This window comes from Salvelinus sp. IW2-2015, linkage group LG9 (assembly GCF_002910315.2).
Source record: "Salvelinus sp. IW2-2015 linkage group LG9, ASM291031v2, whole genome shotgun sequence".
Lineage (NCBI taxonomy): Eukaryota > Metazoa > Chordata > Actinopteri > Salmoniformes > Salmonidae > Salvelinus > Salvelinus sp. IW2-2015.
Genome location: NC_036849.1, coordinates 23,578,117 through 23,590,134, shown reverse-complemented (window position 1 = coordinate 23,590,134; position 12,018 = coordinate 23,578,117). Strand labels below are relative to the sequence as shown.

General features: G+C 42.6%; 1 protein-coding gene across 1 annotated transcript; it reads left to right on the top strand.

Moving 5' to 3' along the window:
• Window positions 1–6,267: 6,267 nt before the first annotated feature.
• cln8 (CLN8 transmembrane ER and ERGIC protein) lies at window positions 6,268–11,990 on the top strand. The gene is made up of 3 exons (XM_023994752.2): window positions 6,268–6,378; window positions 6,985–7,640; window positions 11,167–11,990. The coding sequence occupies exons 2-3, from the start codon at window positions 7,086–7,088 to the stop codon at window positions 11,479–11,481; spliced, it is 870 nt and encodes a 289-aa protein (XP_023850520.1). The 5' UTR covers window positions 6,268–6,378; window positions 6,985–7,085; the 3' UTR covers window positions 11,482–11,990.
• Window positions 11,991–12,018: the final 28 nt, after the last annotated feature.

Below are 12,018 nucleotides of genomic sequence, written 5' to 3'. Positions count from 1 at the left end.
TCATGGTAGAAAATGTTATTTAAAGATTTCTGAATCAAGCTCATTACCTTTCTCCATTCCAGACTATCCCCTAGAGTTCCCGATACTGTTGACATTTCACATGTAACAACATTTACTTGAAGCAGACAACATGCAAAATGTTTTTCACATAATATCATTGCAGTGGGGGAAGAAATGCTGTGGAACGTTTGCATAGTTCTTTAGATCAAATATATACGTAGAATAATGCACTTTTGCACTTCTTATAATTCTCTGATTTTAAAGGGAAATGTACAAAGTTCACAACAGTATTGTTGTATTTGAATTGCAAGAGAGGAAATTAGTATTCTTAATCACATGGTTGATTTTTCACCTCGTCTCTCCATCCCTTCCTACATATCATGTCGCATCAAAAAAGTACTTCTGTCATTTTTCCCCTAGATGTCAACCCGGGAATAACAGTTTCTAAAGAAACAACACTCAAACACACAGGAGTGACATATTTTCATTGATGAGAACAAAGCTATCTATTGTTGATTATCTACCAGACACGCGCAGTGTGTGACTGTTTGGGACTGTATCACGTTATTACCTTGTAGCGGTTACTCCAAAAGGTAACCGTTACAAGGTAATAATGTAAAACAGTCCCAGAGTGAAGAGATATGAGGGAAGAATAATGCTTTTTGATCCCCGGCTGATAGCAAAGACATGACAAATGTGAAGTTGGAGAGACTTGAGTTGTTCTCTTGTGTCTGGATGGTACTGTAGGGAATATGAGTCATTGTTAAACTGGGGTTATTTTCCTCTCTCACAGCTCAGACATGCACTCCAGGGGCCTAATATGATTCTGTGATGTAGACGTTGAGGGGACTGTAGGGTCCCTGGGTAATAATCAGACGGAGAATGGCAGTGACCAGGGTATGGATCAGTTCCCATAAGATGCTTGAGGAGGCCTGAAAAGCCCTAGAGCTAGAGTTGTTGGGGTGAGGGATGACGTGTGTTGATTTGAGGGGCACTTTTGGAAATTATTTTTCTGATTCTATGCACTGTAGTGGTTATGAACCAAGTCAGTGGTGTTGCTTTTTATTTAGTCGATCCAGTACTGGTTAAACAATCAATGCAACACTTACAGTAGCACTCTCTTAGCTAATTGATACAGCTCAAGTCTGAAATATCTATTTTTGTGACTGAGAAAATGATGATTGTTTAGTTTTGCTAATAGGCTGCCTACACCTGGCTTCTACTGTAACTGATCCAGAGAGAGAGAGAGGGAGGGAGGTAGGGAGGGGGAGAGGGAGAGAGAGGGAGAGAGAGAGAGAGAAATATTCGTTATATTGCAGTCAGTACCTTTCAGCAGACTGGAGTCCCTTTGTGTTCTGTTTGTGTTGGAGGATCGGTCTTGTTGTGGCACTTTGTTGATGGCTTCAAGAACATGGGGTAACTGGAGGGTCACCGCATCTCCAAGTCCACTCGTCTATCGCTCCGTAGAGACATGACCCAACTGTTACCCCCTTAGTGGTCCAACAGTGACAGTGTGGCTCAGCAGGGACACACACGCACACACACACATACTTTTATCTCTGTCATCCTAAAAGATCATGTTTTGATAGCCTTGTCCTGGGGGTCAGTTCAATTATAGATGTTTGGGAACAACACAAATCAGATGGACATTATCACTTGTTATGCAGCATATCACAGTTGGTTGCGGGATACAGAAAATAGTTAGATTTTCTTTCAATATCATATCATTTCATCTTTACCTCATTTGAATCAGTTATCTTTCTCTTCCATGGCTTAATTTTGTATCATGACTAGTTAGTGTAGATTAAGCGAGTGTGAATGTGGAAACATTCCTTTCCATTGTGAGTGAAGATCTGGCTTCTGTCTGCATAAATCTATCTGAGTGATGTGATGTCATATCCAACCTAGCCAAAATTACAGTGCTGTAGCTGCAGTGCACCATTGTCTGTCGCACAGGAAGCCACGATCTGTGTTGGCAGGTTAGCAATGTTCCCCTGCTGTTCCTACAGTTGTACGCAGACAGACGTGCAGCAGTGGCAGAGAAAGACTCACACGGACACATGCTGACCTAGGGGAGGCTGGGATCTCTGCTTTGAAGTCTAACCGCTGTTGTTCCATCATGCTGCAAGGCTGTTCTGTAGTTATAGAATCTGACAGTGGTGGTGAGCTTTTCTCATATACTGTAGTATGTGATGACAGAGAAAGGGGGGCTTACGTAAGTGACATCCCTTAAAGGTCCTTGGAAAGATCAACCAGACAGCCTCAAAGGTCCTTGGAAGCAAAAGTGCTGATGATTGTACTCTACTGCCTCTACTGTTGAAGATGACAGGGTAAAGTACATGGTGATCACAGCACTGTATGGCTTATATATATCTGGTTTGTCTCAATATCAGCCCTGGCATCCCTGGAGGATACACACTCTGACATGATCTCTGCTTCTTTTACAGTGTGTCACTGAAATGACAGAGGTGTGTGTATACTTATATGCAAATTCATCAGGGTTTGTGTGTGTGCGTGCAAGAGTGTGCGTTTGCTTTTATGAGTGTGTGCCAAATATTGTAACTTTCCTTCTCTCTTGTTTGCCTTGATGGGACAGCTGTCCTCTACTTGGTGGTTCCTCCTCTACAGTACAATTTCCAGTTGGATTCCATCCAGACAACCCTCAATACTCATAGAAGCATTATGAATGGTGACATGGCCTAAGGTATGACAAGTAGCCCAGGCAGAGAGCTAGCAACTCAGATTGAAAGCTCAGATTCAATCTAACCACAATGGCTTTAGCGGCATATTCATGCATAACTTTTTTTCAATTCTTTATATGTCTGTGTGATGAGTGTTTGAAAGGTCGAGGAAATAAAAAGTGGAATACAAAAATGTACAAGGAGGATCGGAGGAGTTATAGTGGATGTTCAGTATTGAAAAGCATGCTGCATATGTTTTACTACCATTCCATTTATGAGAAGAATTCGTTCTGTGTTCTGCATTTGAATTACTCATTATAGAGTTACATGTTATACATACCACTACCAGTGCCATTTATAGAATAACAAATTGTGCCATATTCTAAAATCGTATTCTCAATCCTGCCACAGACAACCATTGGTTCTCTACTGTTGGTTAACCTTAGTACAGATCTATTTAGGGTAAGCTGCCTACATTTGTTGTACCTGTAAGTATAACAGTGCCAATTTAGTCCATTAGATGGCGCCCAAGTTCTTTTTTTCAGTTATTAATGTATAATTATTTTTAACATGGGATTTATAATATTGTTTTCCCTTGATTTATTACACCATATCCTTTCCATGCCCACATATTATTTCCACTGTATGTCCAAATGGGTAACCCTTGCAGAACACACACAACCAGACAGTTCTAGTCATTCAGATATAACCAGCCAAACAATGAGACCCTGTGTTTTTCCAGGCTTTAATCAAATCAAGTCAAATGTCTATGGGACATAGTGTCAGCTGGTGTGGTTGAGGGTGTAAAATGACTGCTCATTGGGTATGAATTCAGAAGGAAACAAAGTCTCTGGTAAATGTGGCATGTAGTTTGTTTTACATTTGATTTATTTTGTCATCTTCATTTTGACTATAGATAAAACAGTCTGAAACTGATACCACAGATTAAAGTAGTATTTTGTTTAGTTTCATTCTAATGAAGGCAGCAGAAAAATAACTGCAATATTCTTTAAGCAAATGTAGAACCCCCACCTACTGTACTTTACCTCTTTCCCCAACATGTTTCATCGGTGACTAGGACAGTTCCTCTTCATCGATAGCCACACTACTGGTTTGGCCTTGTTTTGTCTATCTGCTTTGGAACACTACTATTTATGAGGGGTCTTTTTCTTGGCAACATCGTGGAGAAAACACGAAGATGACACACTGATACACCACTTCCTGGATCTCGGAAAGTGAAATGACTAGACAAATTCAAAAGGTAGTTATTTAGCTAAACTATTTTCATCTCTTGTATATCATATCTATAGTGAGGATGAATATAATGCCAAATATTATTTATTTGTAAAGAAATATATATAATAAATATATTAATATATGATATATGCCTCATTGAAACAATTTTTTGGGCTTTTACTTGTGTTTTGTTATCAATTTGTTACTTTGTTCGGGTTATTTTGATAAACTGTTGTGATAGCATGCAAAATACTGATACTGAATGTATGATTTGTTTATTCATTGTCTTTTTGTATTGACACTGTTACATTGATATTTGTATTTATTCACCTGTTCAGCAAAGATGCATTTATATGTTTTATATGTTGAAATGTTTACTGATTTTGTCGTTGTTCTTTTTTTTAATCTCTGTTATTTTAAACACATCACAACTGCATTTATTTTTTTTACAAACATTTTACAAATTAACACTTTGAAGATTTTGCCTCTTAAAAGTAGTTTAATCATTGCTGATATCATCTGATGTAAATACTTCTGCAATTAATTTTTTGATGAAAAACATTTAAAAGTTTGAGAGGGACTGGGTGGTGTCTCATTATTTGCTTTTCTTTACTCCATTTAAACTAGTAAATAGGCTGTGGCAGTGTAATTCAATAATTCACTAATTACTGATCTATATGACAACAATACCTCAAACATTGCAGATGAGATGCCACCACATGATTTAGGGATTAATAACATGATGTTCTCAGGGCCAATAGAAACACAGTAATACACTTGCCTGAGTAGTGTTGACCAATAGGAGAGCAGGGAAACTCATAGGGTGGGACTTCCTGTTTTCTTGCCAGGGCCAATAGAAACACAGWAATACACTTKCCTGAGTAGTGTTGACCAATAGGAGAGCAGGGAAACTCATAGGGTGGGACTTCCTGTTTTCTTGCCAGGGCCAATAGAAACACAGCAATACACTTGCCTGAGTAGTGTTGACCAATAGGAGAGCAGGGAAACTCATAGGGTGGGATTTTCAGTTTTCTTGCTAGCGACCAAATTGATCCCAGTGGCTGCACTGCATGGGGGATATGCCATTGCAGATTAGGAGACAGCAGCTGGCAATGAATTATTGGGTCAACCTACAGGGACATGGGGTGTCTCATCCTGCGAAAGGGATTTTACATGCATGCTGGGAACATGAGCGAAGACAGAATACGAGTTTTGGGTGGGTGGGTAAAACCCAGGCGAAGGAGATGGGACTGTATTGAAGGGAGTTTAGTCCAACGGTAGCTATTCCTGTAAATCCACCATGGCTACTCCCGCCTCCAGAAGTTGATCTAGAAGTATTGGAGAGACTACAGAACGATAGGGAGGGTGTTGATCCATCTGAATTGTTTAAGAGACGTCTGGATACTGTGTATCAGGATTTTGTGGCCATTTACACAGATGGTTTGAAAGATCCAAGTACAGGATGTTCTGGGTCAGCATTTGTAGAGCAGGAATGTGGGGTGGCAGTCAGGAAACGTATTACTGATCATCTGGCTGTATATACGGCAGAGCTGATGGCCATACTATTGGCCTTGCAGTGGGTGGAGGAAGTCAAGCCAGACAGAGAAGTTATTTGCTCTGATTCATGTGCAGTGTTGATGAGTCTACAGTCATTTACTTCACATAGCAGATCATACCTGCTTTACGAGGTGCTACAAACCCATGGCAGGATTAGGCAGATGGGTATACAGATAAGATGTACATGGGTCCCAGCATATGTGAGGGTGGAGGGGAACGAGGCTGTTGATGTACTGGCTCAACAAGCACTTAGTAGCGGGGATGTTGATGTTGTAGTTTCCATGAGCAAGGCAGAGGAAAAAAGCCTGATATGGACAGTGATGGTGCAGTGGAATAGAGATACTAAGGGCAGGCATTTATTTCGAGTACAGAGGAAAGTCGTGGAGGTGAGGACGGCAGGAAGGAACAGAAGAAAGGAGGCTATTTTTTCAAGATTAAGGGTGGGACACAGCCGGTTGAATAAAACCTTAAATGTGATAGGAAAGCATCCAACAGGAAAGTGTGATTATTGTCAGGAAACAGAGACAGTGGAGCATGTACTGACACAGTGTGGACAGTATCAGAGGGAAAGAGAGAGGCTGAGATCTAGTATGAGGGAGAAGGGGATACAGGAAATTAGTTTAAAGAGTATATTGAGTAGAACATCATTAGATATAGTCTCAAATATTTTGTTATATTTTTTAAGAGCAACGGGGCTGACAGGAAGAATTTAGTTTCTCCCTGTCTTTGGCCAACACTCTAGTACAGTAGGTGGCGGTAATGCAGTATAACGTTGGATGACAACCGCCGATAAACCCCACCGAAGAAGAAGCCCAAATTGATAACAAACCCGCTGCTGATCGGATGGAATATCTTTGATTTCACAGTAGTACACACTGATGTTTGCCAATAATGAACAAATAAGGTAACACATTCTTATGCTTTGTAGGACAAAAACTACTTATTGCTACAATGGCGATGACTAGCCACAAACAGCTGTTTGTTTTGTGTCAGTACATTCTGTTCTGATACAGTTGAGAAACAGCCTGCAACAATGTTGCAGCTAAGGTATCGCAATTGTGCCTGAGTGGAACAATGTTACAGTCAACAGAGTGTAAACAATGTTGTAATGTTTCAGATTCTAGTAAACTGGCCTCCTTTTTTCGCTACCATCTAACAACGTATCTAACTGATTTAGCCACGTTGTTGCATTTATCAGATATAATTTAATTTGACACACCATGGTCAGACGAATTTCCTTGGGCAAAGAAGGTGCCCGATATCTTATGTTATCGTCTGTCAAACGAAATAAGATGTGAAGTCACTCACTTCTCCCGTCTTGTGCCTCGGTGTTATTTCAAACAGACGGTAGTTAATACACCGACATCACTTATCTTGGGTCAACAATAACTGATCAAGTTTTTGGCTACATATAGAGAGTCATTTTCAAACGCCATCTAGCAAATGTTGACATGTCATAACTATTTTATGAACATTGACCAATGTGTTTTGGCTTTAATTCCTGTTGCAGGGTGGTTGATGACTAACCCATGAGATCTTTCAGTGATCACAGGGTCACTCAACTCTGTGAGACCTTCAACAGACATAATCCATCCACTCACACAAACCAACATGATCTCCGAGCAGGCCAGCACCCTGCCGGCATTCAAGGGCCCCGGTGACCCCAGTCCGGGCTACTTCTCCTGGGGACTTCGCTTCCAGGTCATCGGCCTGGGCTTTGCCTTCTACACGGCCGTGTTCCTCCTCTCCCACCTGGTGTCCATGGCTCTCTCCCAGACCTACCGCTCTCTGCTGGCTAAGGAGAAGGTGTTCTGGAACCTGGCGACCACACGGGCCGCGTTTGGCCTCCAGAGCACGGTGGCGGGCCTACGGGCGCTGACCGAGGAGTCGGCCGTGTCCAGGGACAGGGTCAGAGGTCAGGAGGACTGGTCTTGGTTCACTGTGCTCACAGCCACAGGCTTCTTTCTGTTTGAGAATGTGGCGCTGCATGCCTCCAGTGTGGTGTTCAGGGCTTTCGACCTTCCCCTTGCCGCCCATCATTTCTTTGCCCTGTCAGGGTTTGCTGGGGCGGTGGTCTGGGACTCACTAGGACATTACCTGCCCATGGTCACTCTGCTGCTGGAGATGAGCACACCCTTCACCTGCATCTCCTGGATGTTACTAAAGGTAAAGGAGTGTTTGTGTCTGTCTGGTGTCTTTCACCATATTCTCTATACAGTATGTTACTGTTTTGTTGATTGACTCCATTTGTGACACTGTACTGTAAGCTTATTCATTTTCTTATAGTTCAGTTGTTTTACTGGTGGGCTAGACATAAAAAGGACAGATGGATTTCAATTCCCCTTTTCTGTTTACATACTCAACACTGAGACCAGCACCTTGACATGATTTGCAACGATGATGAATGTACAGATGGCCATTTTGAGAAAGGGGAATTTCTAGGCAAAAATAGACCCAAGTCGGCCTCCCGAGTGGCGCAGTGGTCTAAGGCACTGCTAGCTGTGTCATTAGAGATTCTGGGTTCGAGTCCAGGCTCTGTCGCAGCTGGCCGCGACCTGGAGACTCATGGGGTGGCGCACAATTGGCCCAGCGTCGTCCGGGTTAGGGGAGGGTTTGACCGGCAGGGATGTCCTTGTCCCATCGCGCACTAGCGACTCCTGTGGTGGGCCGGGTGCAGTGCACGCTGACACGGTGGCCAGGTGTAGCACATTGGTGCGGCTGCCTTCTGGGTTAAGTGAGCATTGTGTCAAGAAGCAGTACGGCTTGGTTGGGTTGTATTTCGGAGGCTCTCGACCTTCGCCTCTCCCGTGTCCTTATGGGAGTTGCAGCGATGAGACAAGACTGTAACTATTAATTGGAAAGAAAAAGGAGTAAAAAAAATAACAAAATAGACAAAAGTCACATGAGATTTCACATGTCACTTCAGAAAGTATTCTCAAAGTGGGATTAAAATGGATTTAATTGTAACTTTTGGTCAACGGTCTACAAAAAATACTCTGTAATGTCAGTGGAAGAAAAGTTCTAAGATTTATGAAAAATTTTAACTCAGCAAAAAAAGAAACACCCCTTTTTCAGGACCCTGTCTTTCAAAGATAATTCGTAAAAAGCCAAATAACTTCACAGATCTTCATTGTAAAGGGTTTAAACACTGTTTCCCATGCTTGTTCAATGAACCATAAACAATTAATTAACTGTGGAACGGTCGTTAAGACACTAACAGCTTACAGACGGTAGGCAATTAAGGTCACAGTTATGAAAACTTAGGACACTAAAGAGGTATTTCTACTGACTCTGAAAAACACAAAAAGAAAGATGCCCAGGGTCCCTGCTCATCTTGTGTGAACGTGCTTTAGGCATGCTGCAAGGAGGAATGAGGACTGCAGATGTGCCAGGGCAATAATTTGCAATGTCCGTACTGTGAGACGCCTAAGAAAGCGCTACAGGACGGACAGCTGATCGTCCTCGCAGTGGCAGACCACGTGATCAACACCTGCACAGGATCGGTACATCCGAACATACACAGCAGGACAGGTACAGGATGGCAACAACAACTGCCCGAGTTACACCAGGAACGCACAATCCTCCATCAGTGCTCAGACTGTCCACAATAGGATGAGAGAGGCTGGACTGAGGGCTTGTAGGCCTGCTGTAAGGCAGGTCCTCACCAGACATCACCGGCAAAATGTCGCCTATGTGTACACAACCCACCGTCGCTGGACCAGACAGGACTGGCAAAAAGTGCTCTTCACTGACGAGTTGCGGTTTTGTCTCACATTTATCGTCGAAGAATGAGCGTTACACCGAGGCCTGTACTCTGGAGCGGGATTGATTTGGAGGTGGAGGGTCCGTCATGGTCTGGGGCGGTGTGTCACAGCATCATCGGACTGAGCTTTTTGAGATTGCAGGCAATCTCAACGCTGTGTGTTACAGGGAAGACATCCTCCTCCTTCATGTGGTACCTTCTGCAGGCTCATCCTGACATGACCCTCCAGCATGACAATGCCACCAGCCATACTGCTCGCTCTGTGTGTGAATCCTGCAAGACAGGAATGTCAGTGTTCTGCCATGGCCAGCGAAGAGCCTGGATCTCAATCCCATTGAGCACGTCTGGAACCTGTTGGATCGGGGGTGAGGGCTAGGGCCATTCCCCCCCAGAAATGTCCGGGAACTTGCAGGTACCTTGGTGGAAGAGTGGGGTAACATCTCACAGCAAGAACGGGCAAATCTGGTGCAGTCCATGAGGAGGAAATGCACTGCAGTACTTAATGCAGCTGGTGGCCACACCAGATACTGACATATTACTTTTGATTTTGACCCCCCCCCCCCCCCTTTGTTCAGGGACACATATATTCCATTTCTGTTAGCACATGTCTGTGGAACTTGTTCAGTTTATGTCTCAGTTGTTGAATCTTATGTTCATACAAATATTTACACATGTTAAGTTTGCTGGGGGAAAAACGCAGTTGACAGTGAGAGGACGTTTCTTTTTTTAGTGAGTTTATATAAAATAAAACACTCATATATTTTGATAAGAAAGATTGCCATAGATTTTCAAGCCTAGTTTAAGTCAAAATTGTAACTAGGCCACTCAGAAATATTCAATATCATCTTGGTAAGCAACTCCAATGTAGATTTGGCCTTGTGTTTTAGGTTATTGTCCTGCTGAAAGGTGAATTTGTCTCCCAGTGTCTGTGGGAAAGCAGATTGAACCAGGTTTTCCTCTTAAGATCTTGCCTGTGCTTAGCTGTATTGTTTATTTTTTTCAACAACAAAAAACTCCCTAGTCCGTGCCGATGAGAAGCATACCCATAACATGATGCAGCCGCCACCATGCTTGAAAATATGAAGAATGGTACTCTGTGATGTGTTGGATTTGCCTCTAACATAACACTTTGTATTCAGGAGAAAAAGTTTGTTTCTTTGCCACATATTTAGCAGTTTTACTTTAGTGCCTTGTTGCAAACAGGATGCATGTTTTTGAATATTTTTATTCTGTACAGTCTTCACTTTTTTTTCTCTGTCATTTTAGGTTAGTATTGTGGACTAACTACAATGTTGCTGAGCCATCCTCACTTTTCTCACAACTATTAAACTATGTAACTGTTTTAAAATCCTCATTGGCCACATGGTGAAATCCCTTAGCAGTTTCCTTCCTCTCCGGTGACTGAGTCAGGAAGGACGCCTGTATCTTTGTATTCTCTGGGTTTATTGATACACCATCCAAAGCCTGATTTTATAACTTCACCGTGCTCAAATTAATATTCAGTGTCAGATTTTATTTTTACACATCTACCAGTAGTTACCCTTCTTTATGAGACATTGGGAAACCTTCCTGGTCTTTGATTGAATCTGTGCCTGAAATTCACTACTTGATTGAGGGACCTTACAATTATCTGTATGTGTGGGGTACAGAGAAGTGGTAGTCATTTCAAAATCATGTTAACAACTATTATTGAACACAGAATGAGTAGATGCTCCTTATTATGTGAATGTTCACTCCTGGACTTATGTAGGCTTCCCATAACAAAAATGTTGAATACTTGTTGACTCAAGACATTTCAGTTTTAGATTTTTTAATTAATTACTTTCTGAAGGCACTGTACATTGTTATAGATGACGACGACCCCAAACACTGTGACAGTCTTTATCCCCTGCCCAATCCGTACAAGTATCTGTTTTCTCTCCCCTCCAGGCGGGCTGGGCGAGGACGCTATTCTGGAAGGCCAACCAGTGGGTGATGATCCACATGTTCCACTGCCGCATGGTGCTCACGTACTACATGTGGTGGGTGAGTTGGAGCCACTGGGGGGAGATGAACATGTACGTGGCTCTGCCCCAGCGCATCCTCTTCTACACCGGCCTGGCCCTGCTCACAGTGATCATCAACCCCATCTGGACGCACAAGAAGACCATGCAGCTCCTCAACCCTGTCGACTGGAACTTCAGCAACAAGCCGCCGCCCAATGGCCCCAGTGGGGAGCAGAAGGAGAAAACTCATGAGAGATAAACAAGCCAAGAACTGTGAACCTGTTTGGAGAGTTATGGGGCTCTTTTACTATGCTTGTAAAGGAGAGGAAGGGTGATTTTAATTTCTCACAAACTCTTTAGCTTTTAGTGCTTGAGATGTTTTGAAGATTTCAAGTTGAACTAAACTACTGTTTTTTGAAAGGTTCTCAGTACAGGTTTTAGGTCTGCTGTGTCTCTACAAGATGTGGATGAAAGTGCTTCTTGCTCTTGGACTTTAGAACCTAGCTGGGTTCTGAAAGGAGATGTCACTGACGACAAGAAATCATCTCACAGTATTATTGTCTTTGCTTGACTTTGGTTATAATTTGCTGTTTTGATTAGTGTTGTTTTATTGCGAAGGAGTGCAGATGAGAGAGGTATATTATTGTTCTGTTTACATTGTTCAGCTTCCAGCATGAAGGTGTGAATGTGTTAGTTAACCTCTCTGGAATGGGGTGTTGCCTGGTTTGAAGTGCCCTGAGGCACCAGTGGTATTTGCACTTACAGGCCACTGTGCTGAGTACAGATAGGTCCATGA